The sequence below is a fragment of the Perca flavescens genome, chromosome 15, assembly GCF_004354835.1.
Source record: "Perca flavescens isolate YP-PL-M2 chromosome 15, PFLA_1.0, whole genome shotgun sequence".
NCBI lineage: Eukaryota > Metazoa > Chordata > Actinopteri > Perciformes > Percidae > Perca > Perca flavescens.
Window position 1 is genome coordinate 8,900,266 of NC_041345.1, and position 18,875 is coordinate 8,919,140.

General features: G+C 37.2%; 2 gene segments (V, D, J or C); both read left to right on the top strand.

Moving 5' to 3' along the window:
- LOC114569119 (immunoglobulin gamma-1 heavy chain-like) overlaps positions 1–18,875 on the top strand; it is an 81,877-nt gene that overhangs the window by 13,428 nt on the left and 49,574 nt on the right. Inside the window, 1 exon segment of the C gene segment in view lies at positions 10,490–10,495. Within this exon segment, the coding sequence occupies positions 10,490–10,495 (6 nt within the window).
- On the top strand, positions 7,022–7,529 carry LOC114569159 (Ig heavy chain V region XIG14-like). The segment is given in 2 exon segments: positions 7,022–7,124; positions 7,222–7,529. Coding segments are annotated over 2 exon segments (351 nt in total).

Sequence of the window (18,875 nt, forward strand, 5' to 3'; positions counted from 1 at the left end):
CTGGAGTGGGTTGCGAGTAGCTATGACAGTGGCAACATCTACTACTCTCAGTCAGTCCAAGGCCGGTTTACCATCTCCAGAGACGACAGCAGAAAACAGCTGTATCTGCAGATGAACAGTCTGAAGACTGAAGATTCTGCTGTTTACTTCTGTGCTCGAGACCCACAGTGACTGAAGACAGTGGAACAGCTGCACAAAAACCTCCACAGACAACAAACAGCAATTTGATCTTATTGTAATGACATCTGTGAGATGTGTCAGACAGTGAGAAAACTCTCACTGTCTGAAAAGCACTTTGATATAGCCACATACAATTTCTATATATTTTAAACTCACAAGTACATATTTATTTTCATAATGATGTTACGTCCTCTACAGTAATAGAAATAGTTCTTTCAATTGTCAAACCATTATCTAAATTGCCAAAGTCTTATTCATAAGTACTAACCATGAATGGTATAATAGTATGACACAGTGAGATCAATACAAAGCAGTTGTCATAAATGATACTAAATGAAACGATCAGAATGAAACGCTCACAGAGACCAATGAGAAACAGAGCCTTGATACCATTGATATTAAACATAATTTAACAAATTTGAATTAACCTTGAAAAAACAGATGTAATTTGTGTATTATTAGAATACATGTGGCTATAATGTTAATACTGATAAACATGTTACACAAATTAAGACTCTTGCACATTAATTTCCCAGTTTCATTAAATATCTCCAGTCCAGATGTTTCCTCCCTGTGAGGAGGAGTCGATGCAAAACTCAGATATCTTCATCTCTACTTATCTGAGTGCAGAGAGGAGGACAGAGAACAGTGGACACACAGTTTAACATGATGGACTATAGGACAGGACTGCTGCTTTTAACTAACTGATCTTAATTTAACATAGATTTTATTTGTGTCATCAGCTTATTTCACTTGATATTTTTTATCATCATGACAGGTGTTGATGGTCAACTGGAGTTGGGTGAGCAGCTGTACAAAATCCTGCAGATCCCATTCTTATAGATATAGTCTTAGCTTTTGTTGTTTTTAATAAAATCATGAAAATGTTCCCTGGAAAAGATAGACATTGTTAACCACCAACAAAAATATCTTACTTTATTTTTAATGTATTGTATAGTCCTATCAATTATCACTTCCTTACAAAACAGCCAAAGACAGCAAAACAATCCTTGTTCAGGTATGAATAAAATAAATACTACATACACATTTCAGTCATGTGGCATCTAAACCAGGAGTGACAAATAATGTTACATTTTCTTTCATAAAAAACACAGAATGCTTCAGTCTCAAGTTTCTCTGTCCTCTATATGGAAACACTTAGTTCTGCTTACAATTTTATACTCAGACCCTTTGAGAGCTTGCTTCACCCCAACAAAAATACAACATTTAGGTGCTGGATCAGCAGTGACTGATTCTTCATGTATTCATTTAGTTGTGTAGTTCTCCATTTCATCATTTCAAATCAATTTCAATAAAAACAGCTAGAAGACTGAAGGAGCTGCTGTTTATTCTTGTGTATGTAAGTCATTGGGTTGGAAGCTGAATGGATACTGTAGTAATACTGCAATAAGGCAACATTTTACTTCCTTGGCTCTTGGAGGATAAACTATGTATTCATTTGTCACATTGTTTTCTCTATTAGCAGTAATCCACCTCACTTAGGTGAACAATAACCTTTTAAATTAACGTGTTAGACTGACATTACAGCTTGTACTGTATACATTGAACTACACACCACAAAATCTTACCCTCTTAGAAATGCACACAGTTGAAAAACTGTCCAAACACACTGAAAATAAGAGAAACAATGAACAACATCTTTAATGTTGGAACTCAGTCAGTTTCGAAAATCTTTCTCTATCTTTTTCTCTCTCAGGGTCGAGCACTCCTCCTTTTCTGACAGAAAACTGTATCTCTCACTGCTAAAATGTAAATTATCTCCTACTGCTAAAATGTAAATTCACACACTGATGCATAATCCCCACCCATTCTGTCAACACAATATATAATCCCCATAACAGCTGATTGACAATTGACAATTTATAAAAAAAATATCCAGCACCCATGTGACTCAACCATACATTTTAAATTACATCATTAATTTGTGAGTTAATTTAACATAAACCTTACAGATAGGTTTTTTATTTTTTTTTGGTTACATGATAAAACATTACAAAAAAGGAGCCTCTCCCTCCCCATGGTATCCTGATGCAAATCTTGAGTCTGTGCAGTGTACTTCTGTCCTGCTGACTGCTCTTGTACTTTGTGTGGAGCATCAGATGTCACATCTCCAGCCTCAGGATGATGAACACACTCACTCTTCTGCTGGTTGCTCTCTCTCTGCCCTGTGAGTTCTCCTGCTTCTTGCTGTTTTATCTTTTCTCAGACAACATGGACTGATGGTCAGTCAGTGACACCAGAAAACTTCCCAGATGATTAATTTCTTCCGTGTTTCCTCTCTCCATTTTATTTCATCAGGTTATACAGGTCAGAGTATGGAGTCCATTCCTTCCAGTTCAGTAGTGAAAAAGCCTGGGGAGACTCTCAGTCTCTCCTGCAGGGGATCTGGCTTCACATTTAGCTGCTGTGTTATGAGCTGGATCAGACAACCTGCAGGAGAAGGACTGGAATGGATAGGGAGCGGATACTCTACTTCAAGCAGTAACACTTATGCCAGCAGTGTGCAGGGCCGTGTAGAAATCAGAAGAGATGACAGCAACAGCATGGTGTATCTGAGACTGTCCAACTTAAAGCCAGAGGACTCTGCTGTGTATTACTGTGCCAGAGTAACACTGGTTAAAGGAAGCAGAGAGGCTTGACAAAAACCTTATACAAATTATTTTTCCCTACAGTACCTCCAGGTGGCAGTAGAAGATAAGACGTCAGATGATACTAAGGAGAAAACGAGTGTCTCTAAACACACACACACACAAATTCATGACCACAATGGAAGCAACAGCTGATGTCGTGGTTTGTGACTTCCTGTTTTGTAGTTTTACATTTGAAATTTGCTTTTCCACAAAAAAATGGTAATAATGTTCCTTTTTTTGATTTTGAACAGCAGATGTTGAGAATATATTTGGACATTTATGCATGATATATCCAGTATATGGATGGCCATCAAATTCTGCTGAGCAAAGTATATAAAGACATTTAATTTGAGTATATATAAATGTATCTTCATTATTGAGAAAATCATATCAATCAATCACGTATAATCATATAATGAAAGAATGATATAAATCATATTTTTCCAGAGATATGTTGAGTTTCTGTTTGAGGAGGAGGAGTCAATGCAAATCTCTGACCTCTTCCATCTCTACATATGTGTTGCAGAGTGAAGGACAGACACTAAATCACTGACATACACACTGTAGACTGGACAGAGACAACTGGCTTTAACAATGATCAGACCTGATTATTTGGTTGTTTTTCTTATCCTGTCATTTAACTGGGCAGGTAAGACTAATCTTTTTTCTGACAAACCTCCTGGTACAAAGACAACATGGCTGCATTACAGAAACTAATGAGCTGTTTACATGTCTGTAGGTACTGAGGGTCAAACACTGACTGAGTCTGAACCAGTGGTTAAAAGACCTGGAGAATCCCACAGACTGACCTGTACATATTCTGGGTTTGGTGGGGATTATGCTAATGCTTGGATCAGACAGGCTGCTGGAAAAGGACTGGAATGGATCGCTCGCATCAGCAGTGCTAGCAGCAACATCTACTACTCTCAGTCAGTTCAAGGCCGGTTTACCATCTCCAGAGACAACAGCAGACAGCAGGTGTATCTGCAGATGAACAGTCTGAAGACTGAAGATTCTGCTGTTTATTATTGTGCTCGACACCCACAGTGACTGAAGACAGTTGAGCAGCTTCACAAAAACCTCCACAGACAACAAACAATGTGATCTTAATGACATCTGAGTCCCCCCCCCCCCCCTACACCTTAAAAAGCAATTTGATATATCCATCTATCTACTATATTTCTATATATTTTACTATATACTTATGAGAAAATATGTATTCTCTTCATGATGTTACAGCACTTAGAGTATTGGAGTATTATCAAAGCATTATCTACTGAAAAACTAAATTGCCAAAATCAAGTACAAACCATAATGTTATAATAGTATAAAATGATGAAATGACAATAATGGAATTGTCAAAAATGATAGTAGATGTTGATCAGAATGAAATTGTATGTGCTGCCTATTGTTCTCAAAATGACTAATGAGAAACAGAGCCTTGATACCAAGATTAATCATGAATTCATATATTTGAAAAACCCTTGTATCTTAATGTGTCAGATGTCATTTGTATATTATTAGAATACATGTGGTTGTGGTGTTAATACTGAAACATTTTACACAAATTAAAACATGTCAGACAAAGGTCAAAACATCTGACTTGGAGGGTTGACTCTGACTCAGTTTCATTAAATATCTCCAGTCCAGATGTTTCCTCCCTGTGAGGAGGAGTCGATGCAAAACTCAGATATCTTCACCTCTACTTATCTGAGTGCAGAGAGGAGGACAGAGAACAGTGGACACACAGTTTAACATGATGGACTATAGGACAGGACTGCTGCTGTTAACTTTCTGCTGGGCAGGTGAAGATTTTCACTGATCTAGATTAAACATAGTTTTGAATTGTGTAACAACTAAATTCATGTCATTTTTTGTATATCTTGACAGGTGTTGATGGTCAGACTCTGACAGAATCTGAACCAGCGATTAAAAGACCTGGAGAATCTCACAGATTGACCTGTACAGCATCTGGATTAACAATCAGCGGCTACGGGATGGCCTGGATCAGACAGGCTCCTGGAAAAGGACTGGAGTGGATTGCAATTATCTACACCACTAGCATCTACTACTCTCAGTCAGTCCAAGGCCGGTTTACCGTCTCCAGAGAGCAGCTGTATCTGCAGATGAACAGTCTGAAGACTGAAGATTCTGCTGTTTATTATTGTGCTCGAGAGCCACAGTGACTGGAGTTGGTTGAGCAGCTGTACAAAATCCTACAGTATTCTTACTGAGCTGATTAAGCATTATTATACATTATATTTTTAAGTTTTTCCCCTAAATTTTACATTAGATATAATTTTTAGATAATAAATTACTCTTTGTCTCTTCATCATATAACATCCTGCTTTCCTGAGAAATATTATTACTCAACATTAAACACAAAAAAACAATAAGGATCACTTGTTGGTAAAAACATCACAACGATCTGGTTGCTTAAATTAAACTACTTCAACTCCTGCAGTAAGAAACATTTCTTGTCTTTCCTCATCCTCCCTGGGCTGATAAACTCTGCACTGTCTCACATGACTAATGTCCTCAGGTCAAGTCATTCAAAATGAGACAACACAGACATTTGAGTATGATTGTTGTATGACTGGCTTTTAAGAATTCTAAATAAAAACAAGTAAAAATCATGCTGCATATTTGATACATGATTTTATTTCTGACATAACCACACACATATGAAGGTAAAATATGTTGTTTATTACAGAAGAGTAACTTGTAAATGGATGAACTACAATAGTTTTCATCTTTTTAAAGGATTTAGTTTTTTTCATTTTGTCACGTTTCAGTTCCTGAGCAGCTGTTTTCCTCTAAAAGGCTCCAACTTTCTCTGTATGTCTGTTTCTTTAAACATCTGCAAACACTGAAACCATTAAAAGTCTTTTATTAAAAGCTGCAAAATATATTACTATTCACATGATTCTGGCTGCTGTCAATGTATTTATGTTTGCACCAAATACAGTCAGTAAGCAAATATATGAAAAAATAAATGCAGGTAGCAGCTACTACACAGCTTGGATCAGACAGCATGCAGGGAAAGGACTGGAGTGATTGTACATGGTGGTGTTGCATCCACCAAACTACAAAGATTCACTGAAGAACAAGTTCAGGATCGAATTAAGACTCTCCCAGTGACTCATCAGTAGACCTGAACAAAAACCCCTCAGAGCCTGAACACTTGTAACATGAAGCCACCAGAGGAGGAGCCCTCAGACCACTAATGGTTTCAACACCAGCTCACTGTTACAGTAACAATCTAAAATGTTTTTGTCAGAGAACCAATTTCCACAATTCCACCACTACCCCTAGTCTTGTCAAGAGAACCATCTGGAAGGGCTTTGAAACTGAACTTGCCATTCAAAACTCTTTTCTTTATTTCTGCTCAAGTCTTGTTTCTGCTAGCCACCCACAACATTACTGTACATCACTTCCTGGTTTCCCAAAACTAAAGAGCGTCCCGAGGACCAAATCACAAAACATGCATGCATTAATCCTACATAAAAAAAAAACACTAGTGGTGTTAACAGCGTTTGCGTTAACTCTTTATTATGGTGTTAATTTTGACAGCCCTAGTTTAAATACTTGGAGGTTTCAATCACTGATACATAATTTCTAGACTTTTATAAATCGTTTAACATTAATTTACTTTATTTAAGTGATTATGTAGAAATGCAGCTGAATTTTCTTCAAAAGTAGAATTTTGTGCTCTGAATTTTATTAGTTTAAAAATCGATGTTTGGTCTAATAATATTGTACATACGTTTTATTCACATGAAAAACAGCAATTTGATCAAAGATAACTTTAGGAGACATGAGATGTTGTTTACCTATCTCAAACCGACAAGGTGATTTACCTACTACATGAACTGAAAGCAATTTTGTGAATGAACAGTAACATTATTCCCTTATTTGTACTTTGCATTGGACAAAAGTCAGAGTAAATGAATACATTCAAATGTTACAAAGAAAAATTAATAAAAATAAAGGATTAGGTAACATCAGGTTAAAAATGTGAAAAAAAGTCAAAATGGTAAGAGATACCGTGATTTGTGAAAAATCACAAAATACAGTTAGGAGAAAGCCAAAAAAGGGTTATGGGACAGTTCAACCTTCTTTTATAGCCTGTCAGTGTCCTTCTCTATGCAAAGTGAACTTCCTCACAGTCTGCTATAAAGACTTGATATCATGCTGTCAGTTGCAGCAGAAGAAGAGAAGCTCCCATCAGATCACCTTCAATAGCAACCATGTTCTCTGTAGCTCTGCTGCTGCTGCTGGCTGCTGGATCCTGTGAGTCTCACTGAGGCAGAGACACTGACAGTATGATCACAGCACACTGTTCACTGTTATTACACTGATTCAATACTCAACATGTTTTCCTCCACAGGTGTGAAGTGTGAACAGTTGACCCAGCCAGCCTCTGTGACTGTGCAGCCAGGTCAACGTCTGACCATCACCTGTCAGGTCTCTTATTCTCTCAGCAGCTACTACACAGCTTGGATCAGACAGCCTGCAGGGAAAGGACTGGAGTGGATTGGAATGGCAGCAGTTGGATCCACAACATACTTCAAAGATTCACTGAAGAACAAGTTCAGTATCGACTTAGAGACTTCCAGCAAGACAGTGACTCTAAATGGACAGAATGTGCAGCCTGAAGACACTGCTGTGTATTACTGTGCCAGATACACACAGTAACACAAACCATCAGTAGACCTGAACAAAAACATTGGTTGAGCAGCTGTACTAAATCCTACAGTACTCATTCTTTCAGGCATACAAAATGTATATATTTAAACATTTTATATTACATTTTTGTTTTGAGGTTGTTATTTTATATTCTGCAATTTTATTTTCATATATGTTTTTATTATAAATTAATAATCCTTCCTGCATTATACACACACTTGATAACACATTAAAAACACAATAAAGATCACTCATTGATACAAGGACCAAAGACAGCCCAACTATCTGGTTGCTGAAATTAAACTTCTAGAAATACTTTACATTACTACAAAGTAAGACACAATACTCTCTGTAAATGAAATGATGTGGCATCTATGAGAATGAAATATAATGTTACTGTTTCTTTTATAAAATCACTAGAGGACAGTCAGTGTCTAGTTTCTCTCTCCTCTGTTACTAAATGGAGAAACTCATTCATTTAACCTTTTTGTTATAACCTTTTTGAGCTCAGAAAGTAAAGACATTGGTTCGCAAAGCTTCATTTGACCATCACTACCTGTTGGTCTTTGTAAAAAAAATTTGAAACTGACGTGCTGTGAACTCCACTGACAGCCTGATGTGATGTCTTTATAGCTGAGAAACAAGGAAGGTCACTGAGTTTGCATAAAATCAAACATATGAAGCATCAATGTTGGTCTAACTGGAGTCAATAGAAGAGTTTGTTCAGTGTTATTATATCTGCAGAGTGAAAATATGCATGTCATTTTTTTTTTCTTCATATCCACATACAGATAACTTTAAACTGTCAATATTATTTCCGGATATTTTCCAGACTTTCTTCAAACATTAAAAATCGTTTAATATAAAATAGTTATCTCCATACATGATACAAGTAAATTCACTTTATATGTAAACAATAACGTTAAATGCTGTCATCACTCATCTCCACTTTCAGCTGTTTTCTCTTAGCAATAATGTTAATATAACTAGTAAAATAACTAGTATAACTGAAGTCCCGTGGGAATTCAGTTGTAGCAGGAAAAGGTAAACAACAGTGTGCAGATCGGAGCGTAGTGTGTGAAGAGTGAAGAACGGAGGTGTTCACAAGGGAAGAAGCTTGGGGTAACGTAACTATGGAGCTAGAGCTAGCCTTCAGTAACGTTATCACTGTACAAAAAAACAGGCATCATTTGGTCCGTTTCCATGTAGTTACATAGTCACTGATAGGATCACTACAGTGCTCAATTACCCATTTTTGAGGGGGGAATAAACTTCAAAATTTGAACTGTCCTCTGGAGGACCTCCACCAGACCAGCGGGCGCCTGTGGATTGTTGTTGGGCGCGGCAGGTGAGGGAGGCGGGGAAGAAGTAGAAAGATGCCGGTCGGGGCTGCTAGCCTGGCTAAGGAAACTACCAATTCGCCAGTGCAGAGACTCATATTCACCAACGACAGCACACAAAATGGATATATGCTACAAATACACATGGAACTGCTGCGTGATGATTATTACCGGAGTCTGGCTGAACACACTCACTCATCCCAGACGGCAGCTAGCAGCTAAGAGGGTAGGTGAATTTCAGTGGCGGCTGCTGGTCATTCAAAGAGGGGAAGCTCATTTTTGGCCTACATCATACAAATTGTCCATTTATTTATGTTAATATTATAATATATATATATAATAGTAATGCAATAATTTATATAATAATAATAATAAATAATAATAATATAATTATTATAATAATTTATAATATCCATGGGAAGGTTTCATCAAGAGGAATGGCCAGCAGTACATTTTCTTTGTCACAGCACAGCCAGCTAACTTTGTCATACCAGGAGAGCTGAACAGACCTGTTACTTTGCCCTATCTTTTGCACTAAATCAATCTTAAGTGTTGATCTAACCCTGCTGTTTAATTCTAAGTTTCTCCTCATAAGGAAGACTTTCAAATGGCTCCGCCAAAATCAGGTCGACAATATTAGCATTGTCTGCTAATATTGCCATCGTGTGCAGTTTGCTAGCTGGCTAGTTCACCCCAACAACACTAGCCTAGCCTACTGTATGAATGAACAAACGATCTAACAAAACAATATTAAACTCGAAGGAGGAAATGTGGGAATTAGTTTAAACTGAAACAAGGAATGTGGTGTATAATTGTATGAAATGTATGATGAAAATTGGCTAGCAATTTCGTCAAGCAAATACCAAGAAACCGGTTGCAGCAGTTCGTGTTTCAACTAGACTTGTAAAATCCGCGTTGGGACTGAGCTGAGCTCTGCTTGAACAGCTTCGGCGACTTTTTATAGTACAAAATCACTGTCAATCAAAAGGAGAAACAGTCCTTCGACAGACCCTCCAATCATCACGCAGAAGCCCAGCGTCCAGGCCAGCCCACTGCTCCATTGACCCCCAGAGACGCTGAGCGTCCGTGGGCGGGACATAATCGCAGCATTTATCCAATGACCGTCTAGTTTCAAAGCACTGAAAAAAACTGCTCAGAGCAGCCCCATTGAAGTCAACGGACGCTAGGCTTCAACGGGGAAATGCACTGAGACGCTACGGGAATGTAAGAGATGGAAATCGAGTCAGCCAATTCTGAACCAACTCGTCTTCGAGATGAATGTATTCTAACGCATTTTAGTCAATAAAATGTAAACACAATAGTACATATTTGACCATTTAAAGCTGAGCTTCCCTTGCAGTCTTAAAGAAATCGCCACTGGTGAATTTAAACAATGGCTAAGTTGCGAAATGCATCTAGTTGTCATGTAAGGTCCCTGTTCATGTTGCACAGACATTTTAATTGCATTTTGTGTCTGTTAAGAGGCACAAAGGCTTTTTATCTTATGCCCCCATAACTGCCGTTTTAGCTGAGTGGGAGCTCTCGGCATTAGCTGCAGCAGCTCCGTTTTTTTTTTTTTTCCTGTTAAAGCCTAGCGTTTTTTTTGCTATCAACAGTACTCAAATACATATAGCGATCAAGATTAACGTAAAACTTGCCCGGAGTTCTCCTTTAACTGACTGATACTCAAACTCTGAAATGATTCATATTGCTCTGTAATAAAATCAATAGGTAAATAAGAATGTCACTCTTTCCATCACATACTGTAATTTCATTAAAATTATTTCTAAGAGAAAACAGCTGTAAGTGGAGATGAGTGATGACAGTATTTCATGTTATTGTTTAGAGTGAATTTACTTGTTTCGTGTATGGAGATAACTATTTTCTTTAAAAAAGATTATTAATGTTTGACAATAGAATAATAATATAGGATCGTTAAGGAATTATTGTTGTGTATTAACACAAATGAAAGTCTAGAAAATAAGTGGAAAAATATTGACAGTTCAATGCAATAAAGTTATCTGTACCTAGATATGAATTAATCAAAAATGACACGCATAATTTTATTTTTAGACCAACATTGATGCTTCATATGTTTGATTTTATGCAAACTCAGTGACCTTCCTTGTTTCTCAGCTATAAAAACATCACATCAGGCTGTCAGTGGAGTTCACAGCACGTCAGTTTCAACATAAACCATGTTCTCTGGAGCTCTGCTGCTGCTGTTGGCAGCTGGATGTGAGTCTCTCTGGATTTGTTAAAGTCAACAGTTCTTCCTTTGCAGTATAACTTGATCATTTGTTACAAAACATTTTCTTTTTTAACAGGTGTGAAGTGTGAACAGTTGACCCAGCCAGCCTCTGTGACTGTGCAGCCAGGTCAACGTCTGACCATCACCTGTCAGGTCTCTTATTCTCTCAGCAGCTACTACACAGCTTGGATCAGACAGCCTGCAGGGAAAGGACTGGAGTGGATTCGATGGATATATACTGGAGCTTCATACTACAAAGATTCCCTGAAGAACAAGTTCAGTATCGACTTAGAGACTTCCAGCAAGACAGTGACTCTAAATGGACAGAATGTGCAGCCTGAAGACACTGCTGTGTATTACTGTGCCAGAGAGCCACAGTAACACAAACCATCAGTAGACCTGAACAAAAACCCCTCAGAGCCTGAACACTTGTAACATGAAGCCACCAGAGGAGGAGCCCTCAGACCACTAATGGTTTCAACACCAGCACACAGCCTGCACTCTTGTTGGAGTTGAAATACTTTGGGGTTTCGATCACTGATCATTGTCTCTTCTTCCACAACAAAAACTGAATTACATGTTTACATTGTTAAATGCACACAACTGAAACGTGTTGTATGTCAGAGTTTCCTGGAACAAATGCATTAAACTCTGTTCTTATTACCAGGAAAGGAAAAAAGGAGACATAAGATAATGTTTGTCGATCTCAAACCAAGCATACAAGGTGATTTAATAAAAGAAAAAACTATTTTTCTTTTCTTTTATATATAAACAGTTAAACTATTACATTATTAGTAAGTTGCATTTAACAAAAAACATCTGCCAAGTAAATAAATGTGTTAAAATGTTAGAGTGAATAACAGTAATACATGGATAATAATTACGTTAAAAATGTAAATAGAATCTGAATTCTAAGATATAGTAAGATTATTCTTACTGATAATAATAACAATTAAGGAGAAAGCCGTAACATGAAAATATGTTTTGAGGAGAGATTGAACAAAGGACACTGTTCAGTCAAAAGGAGGAGTTAATGCAAAACTCAGATATCTTCCACCTCTACTTATCTGAGTGCAGAGAGGAGGACAGAGAACAGTGGACACACAGTTTAACATGATGGACTATAGGACAGGACTGCTGCTTTTAACTCTCTGCTGGGCAGGTGAAGATTTTCACTGATTTTGATTTGACATTCCCATTTGTATTACTGACATATTTCACATGAAGATTTTCTCTGATCTTTGTACCAAGGTAATGCATGACATGCTTATCGTTTTTGGTTTAACAGGTGTTGATGGTCAGACTCTGACAGAATCTGAACCAGCGATTAAAAGACCTGGAGAATCCCACAGGTTGACCTGTACAACATCTGGATTGTCATTCAGTAGCTACTGGATGGCCTGGATCAGACAGGCTCCTGGAAAAGGACTGGAGTGGATTGCGATTATAAGATATGACAGTGCTAGCATCTACTACTCTCAGTCAGTTCAAGGCCGGTTTACCGTCTCCAGAGACAACAACAGAGAGCAGCTGTATCTGCAGATGAACAGTCTGAAGACTGAAGATTCTGCTGTTTATTATTGTGCTCGAGAGCCACAGTGACTGGAGTTGGTTGAGCACCTGTACAAAATCCTACAGTATTCTTACTGTGCTGATGAAGCCAAATAATGAAGATGATGTATGAATGTAATATTTATATTTGATATTTTATACATTATATTTTTAAAATTACTAATTTGTTTCCCCCTAAATTTTACATTAAATATCATTTTTAGATAACAAATTACCCTTTGTCTCTTCAATGTCCCATTTTCCTGAGAAATAATTTAACTTAACATTAAACACACAAAAACACAATTTCTTTTTTTATTTTTATTTAACCTTTATTTAACCAGGAAGAAACTCATTGAGATTAAAAATCTCTTTTTCAAGAGTGTCCTGGCCAAGGCAGGCAGCAGTACAACCACACATACAGTACATGCAAATACAAAATACACAAAAACACTAAGAACACAAAACAACTGAAACAGCAAATCCCTCAAAGTCAACCACAATCGTAACCAAATCAGGTAAAACATCTACAGCCAGATGTGACTGCCTCCAAGTCAAACAACATCCTCTTAAAAACGACCAATGAGACTAGTTCAGTAAGTTTCATGGATTTCTGTAACTTGTTCCATGTAGAGGGAGCAGCAAAGTTAAAGGCCTTTTTCCCCAGCTCAGTTCTAACCTTTGGAACAGACAGAATGAAAAGATCCTGGGAACGAAGATTGTAGGTCCCGGTACTGTTTACATTGATATAGGTCAGAAGGTAGGATGGAAGGAAACCTAAAATAGCTTTGTATATGAGAGTATGCCAGTGTTGAAGTCTCCGTGTTGGTAAAGGAGGCCATCCAACACGTTCATATAGTTCACAGTGGTGAGTGAGGGCTTTCATACCAGTGATGAACCTCAGAGCTCCATGGTATACAGTGTCTAGTGCATGTAGACTTTTAAACGAAGCATGCATATATAAAACATCACCATAGTCAAGTACAGACATAAAAGTGGCAGCGACCAGCCTCTTTCTAGATTCGAACGAGAGGCAAGATTTAATTCTAAAATAAAACCCTAGTTTGAATTTTAATCTTTTAGCTAGCTGCTCAATATGAAAGGTAAAAGAAATAGAGTCATCAATTAAAATACCATGATATCTGTACTTAGATACACATCCAATTTTTGTACCATGAGAAGTGAGAATTGAAGGCAGATTTGATTTAAATTTTGAATTTGAAAAAAGCATGACTTTAGTTTTTTCTGCATTTAAAACAAGTATTAAATCATGGAGATTATGTTGAAGCGTGTTGAAAGCAAGTTGTAGGTGAGTGAGGGCCTGGTCTGCGGTGGGTGCTGAGCAATACATTACAGTGTCATCAGCATAAAAATGAAATTTTACATTAGACACATTATGATCAATATTATTGATGTAGATGATGAATAACAGTGGCCCCAGGACTGACCCCTGAGGCACACCTTTTGTTATTTTTAGGTAGCGGGAAGTGCTACCCACCGCCTGCACACATTGAGTTCTGTCTGTAAGGTAGTTAACAAACCAGCCAACAGTTTGCTCACAAAGCCCGGCCCTATACAGTCTCTGTTTAAGTACTGTGTGATCCACTGTATCAAATGCTTTCGAAAGGTCAATAAAAAGGGCTGCACAATGCTGCTTATTGTCCGTAGCTTCGATAAAATCGTTTAAAACCTTAAGGGCTGCTGATGTTGTACTATGCCCTTTTCTAAAACCAGATTGGAAGTCAGATAAAACATTGTGACTGTTGAAAAAATTCTTTAACTGATCACTGACAAGGGATTCTAGGACCTTGACCAGGACACACAGTTTAGAGATTGGTCTGTAGTTGTTTAAGATCGAAGGGTCACCACCTTTTAGCATGGGAACCACAAAGGCTGATTTCCAAATGGGAGGGATGTCATTTGTGTTCAAGCACAGATTAAAAATATTGGTTAAGGGCACGGCAATAAAATAAAGATCAATTGTTGGTAAAAGTGCCAAAAAGATCACAACGATCTGGTTGCTTAAAGGAAACTACTTCAACTCCTGCAGTAAGAAACATTTCTTGTCTTTCCTCATCCTCCCTGGGCTGATAAACTCTGCACTGTCTCACATGACTGATGTCCTCAGGTCAAGTCATTCAAAATGAGACAACACAGACATTTGAGTATGATTGTTGTATGACTAGCTTTTAAGAATTCTGAATAAAAACAAGTAAAAATCATCATCATATTTGATATCTGATTTTATTTCTGACATAATCACATACATATGAAGGCAAAATATGTTTTTTATTACAGAAGAGTAACTTGTAAATGGATGAACTACAATAGTTTTCATCTTTGTTAAAGGATTTAGTTTTTTTGCATTTTGTCACGTTTCAGTTCCTGAGCAGCTGTTTTCCTCTAAAAGGCTCCAAGTTTCTCTGTATGTCTGTTTCTTTAAACATCTGCAAACACTGAAACCATTAAAAGTCTTATTAAAAGCTGCAAAATATATTACTATTCACATGATTCTGGCTGCTGTCAATGTAATTATGTTTGCACCAAATACAGTCAGTAAGCAAATATATGAAAAAATAAATTCAGGTAGCAGCTACTACACAGCTTGGATCAGACAGCATGCAGGGAAAGGACTGGAGTGATTGTACATGGTGGTGTTACATCCACCAAACTACAAAGATTCACTGAAGAACAAGTTCAGTATCGAATTAAGACTCTCCCAGTGACTCATCAGTAGACCTGAACAAAAACCCCTCAGAGCCTGAACACTTGTAACATGAAGCCACCAGAGGAGTCCTCAGACCACTAATGGTTTCAACACCAGCTCACTGTTACAATAACAATCTAAAATGTGTTTGTCAGAGAACCAATTTCCACAATTCCACCACTACCCCTAGTCTTGTCAAGAGAACCATCTGGAAGGGCTTTGAAACTGAACTTGCCATTTAAAACTCTTTTCTTTATTTCTGCTCAAGGCTTGTTTCTGCTAGCCACCCACAACATTACTGTGCATCACTTCCTGGTTTCCCAAAACTAAAGAGCGTCCCGAGGACCAAATCACAAAACGCGCATGCATTAATCCTACATCAAAAACAACTAATGGTGTTAAAAGCATTTGCGTTAACTCTTTATTATGGCGTTAATTTTGACAGCCCTAGTTTAAATATTTGGAGGTTTCAATCACTGAAATATCCTTGTCTGTACTCCCACAAGACAGACTGAATTAGACTTTTAGAAATTGTTTAACATTAATTTACCTTATTTAATTGATGATGTAGATATGCAGCTGAATTATCTTCAAAAGTTGAATTTTGTGCTCTGAATTTTACTAGTTTAAAAATCAATGTTTGGTCTAATAATATTGTACATAATCTTTATTCACATGAAAAAAAGCAATTTTATCAAAGATAACTTTAGGAGACATGAGATGTTGTTCATCTATCTCAAGCAGACAAGGGGATTTACCTACTACATGAACTGAAAGCAATTTTGTGAATGAAAATATTATTAATAACTGTTAACTGTTAAATGTTAACTGTTATTCAACAGTAACAATATTCCATTATTTGTACTTTGCATTGGACAAAAGTAAGAGTAAATGAATACATTCAAATGTTACAAAGAAAAAATAAATAAATATAAAGGATTAGGTAACATCAGGTTAAAAATGTGAAAAAAAACTCAAAATGGTAAGAGATACAGTGAAGTGATTTTTGAAATCACAAAATACAGTTAGGAGAAAGCCAAAAAAGGAGTCAATGCAAAACTCAGATATCTTCCACCTTTACTTATCTGAGTGCAGAGAGGAGGACAGAGAACAGTGGACACACAGTTTAACATGATGGACTATAGGACAGGACTGCTGCTGTTAACTATCTGCTGGACAGGTGAAGATTTTCACTGATCTAGATTAAATATAGTTTTGAATTGTGTAACAATTAAATTCATGTGATGTTTTTTTGTACCTTGACAGGTGTTGATGGTCAGACTCTGACAGAATCTGAACCAGCAGTTAAAAGACCTGGAGAATCTCACAGATTGACCTATACAGCCTCTGGATTTGACTTTGATAAGTCTTGGATGGCCTGGGTCAGACAGGCTCCTGGAAATGGACTGGAATGGGTAGCAACTATCGAATATGATAGTGACAGAATCTTCTACTCTCAGTCAGTTCAGGGCCGGTTTACCGTCTCCAGAGACAACAACAGAAAGCAGCTGTATCTGCAGATGAACAGTCTGAAGACTGAAGATTCTGCTGTTTATTATTGTGCTCGAGAGCCACAGTGACTGGAGTTGGTTGAGCAGCTGTACAAAATCCAGCAGATCCCGTTCTAATAGATATATTCTTAGATACAAATAATTTTTTAATTTAACTTTTGTTGTTTTTAATAAAACCACCAAAATGTGCACTGAAAAAGACAGTCATTAACCCTCAACAAAAATATCTAATTTAATTGCAATGTATTGAATCTATTTAAAGGATAGCCCCTTGAGATGTAGCATATCATTTTAGAGGGGGTCCTATCAATTATCACTTCCTAACAAAACAGCCAAAGACAGCAGAACAATCTAGTGAATAAAATAAATACTACATACACATTTCAGCCATGTGGCATCTAAAGCAGGAGTGACAAATAATGTTACATTTTCTTTCATAAAAACCCTAGAATGCTTCAGTGTCAAGTTTCTCTGTCCTCTATATGGAAACACTTAGTTCTGCTTATCTCTTTGATTTTGACTGATTGCCACTCAAAACTACAATTTTATACTCAGACCCTTTGAGAGCTTGCTTCATCCCAACAAAAATAGAACATTTAGGTGCTGGATCAGCAGTGACTGATTCTTCATGTATTCATTTAGTTGTATAGTTCTCCATTTCAACATTTCAAATTAATTTCAATATAAACAGCTAGAAGACTGAAGGAGCTGCTGTTTATTCTTGTGTATGTAAGCCATTGAGTTGGAAGCTGAATGGATACTGTAGTAATACTGCAATAAGGCAAACTTTTACTTCCTTGGCTCTTGGAGGAAAAACTATGTATTCATTTGTCACATTGTTTTCTCTATTAGCAGTAATCCACCTCACTTAGGTGAACAAAAACCTTTTAAATTAACGTCTTAGACTGACATTACAGCTTGTACTGTATACATTGAACTACACACCACACAATCTTACCCTCTTAGAAATGCACACAGTTGAAAAACTTTCCAAACACACTGAAAACAAGAGAAACAATGAACAACATCTTTATCTCAGTCTGTTTTTCGAAAACTTCTCTCTCTCTCTCTCTCTCTCTCTCTCTCTCTGAGTACAACACTCCTTTTCTGACAGTCAGCATGTTGGGACAGTTTATCATGACTCACAGCCTGCATTTGTAAAAAGATTATTGAAATTAGAAAATAAATTCAATATATTATAATATATATAAGCTCTTCCTAAAAATATAGCTCTACAGTGATGCAAACCACCAACAGACCTGCACAAATACCCTGGACCCATGTGACTCAACCACACATTTTATCATTAATTTGTGGGTTTATTTAACATAAACCTTACAGATGATCCTTATTTTTTTTTGGTTATATGATAAAACACTACAAAACATTGCTCATGTCTCTGGATGTGATATTGTATTTAGCATGACAAGCAATTATAATTAAGAATAAAAGAATAATAAATTCTACAAATATATATGTCACAGGGCAGAAGTTGATTTTATTTAAGCATGCTTTTACTTTGGATTTGCTGTGTTTTTAGTATTTGCTGTGTTTTTACCTTATGTTATTGCATGCTTTTATTTTGAAATGTCGTGTGTGTGTGTGTGTGTGTGTGTGTGTGTGTGTGTGTGTGTGTGTGTGTGTGTGTGTGTGTGTGTGTGTGTGTGTGTTTTTAAACGTTGGTTTTACTTCCGCCATCGGACATGTAGCCTAATCATGATTAAGGACTTGCACCTGGGGACCAGAGAGGGGATTGACTGTTTTAGATAAAGGGGCAGAAAGGTAACAAGGTAGGCACACGGCGGAGGACACAGAGAGTACAACGGCACAATGGGGCGGACAGAACGGAGCAGACATAGAGACAGACAGAACGGGATCATCCCTGGTCTGGAGGAGGACTGAGAATACACAGAGGAAAACGCAAACACCGACCGCTAGCGGCTGCAGTTGGGAGAAGGTGAAACTTCTCTTTTAAGACCGGTGTTTGTTGTAGTG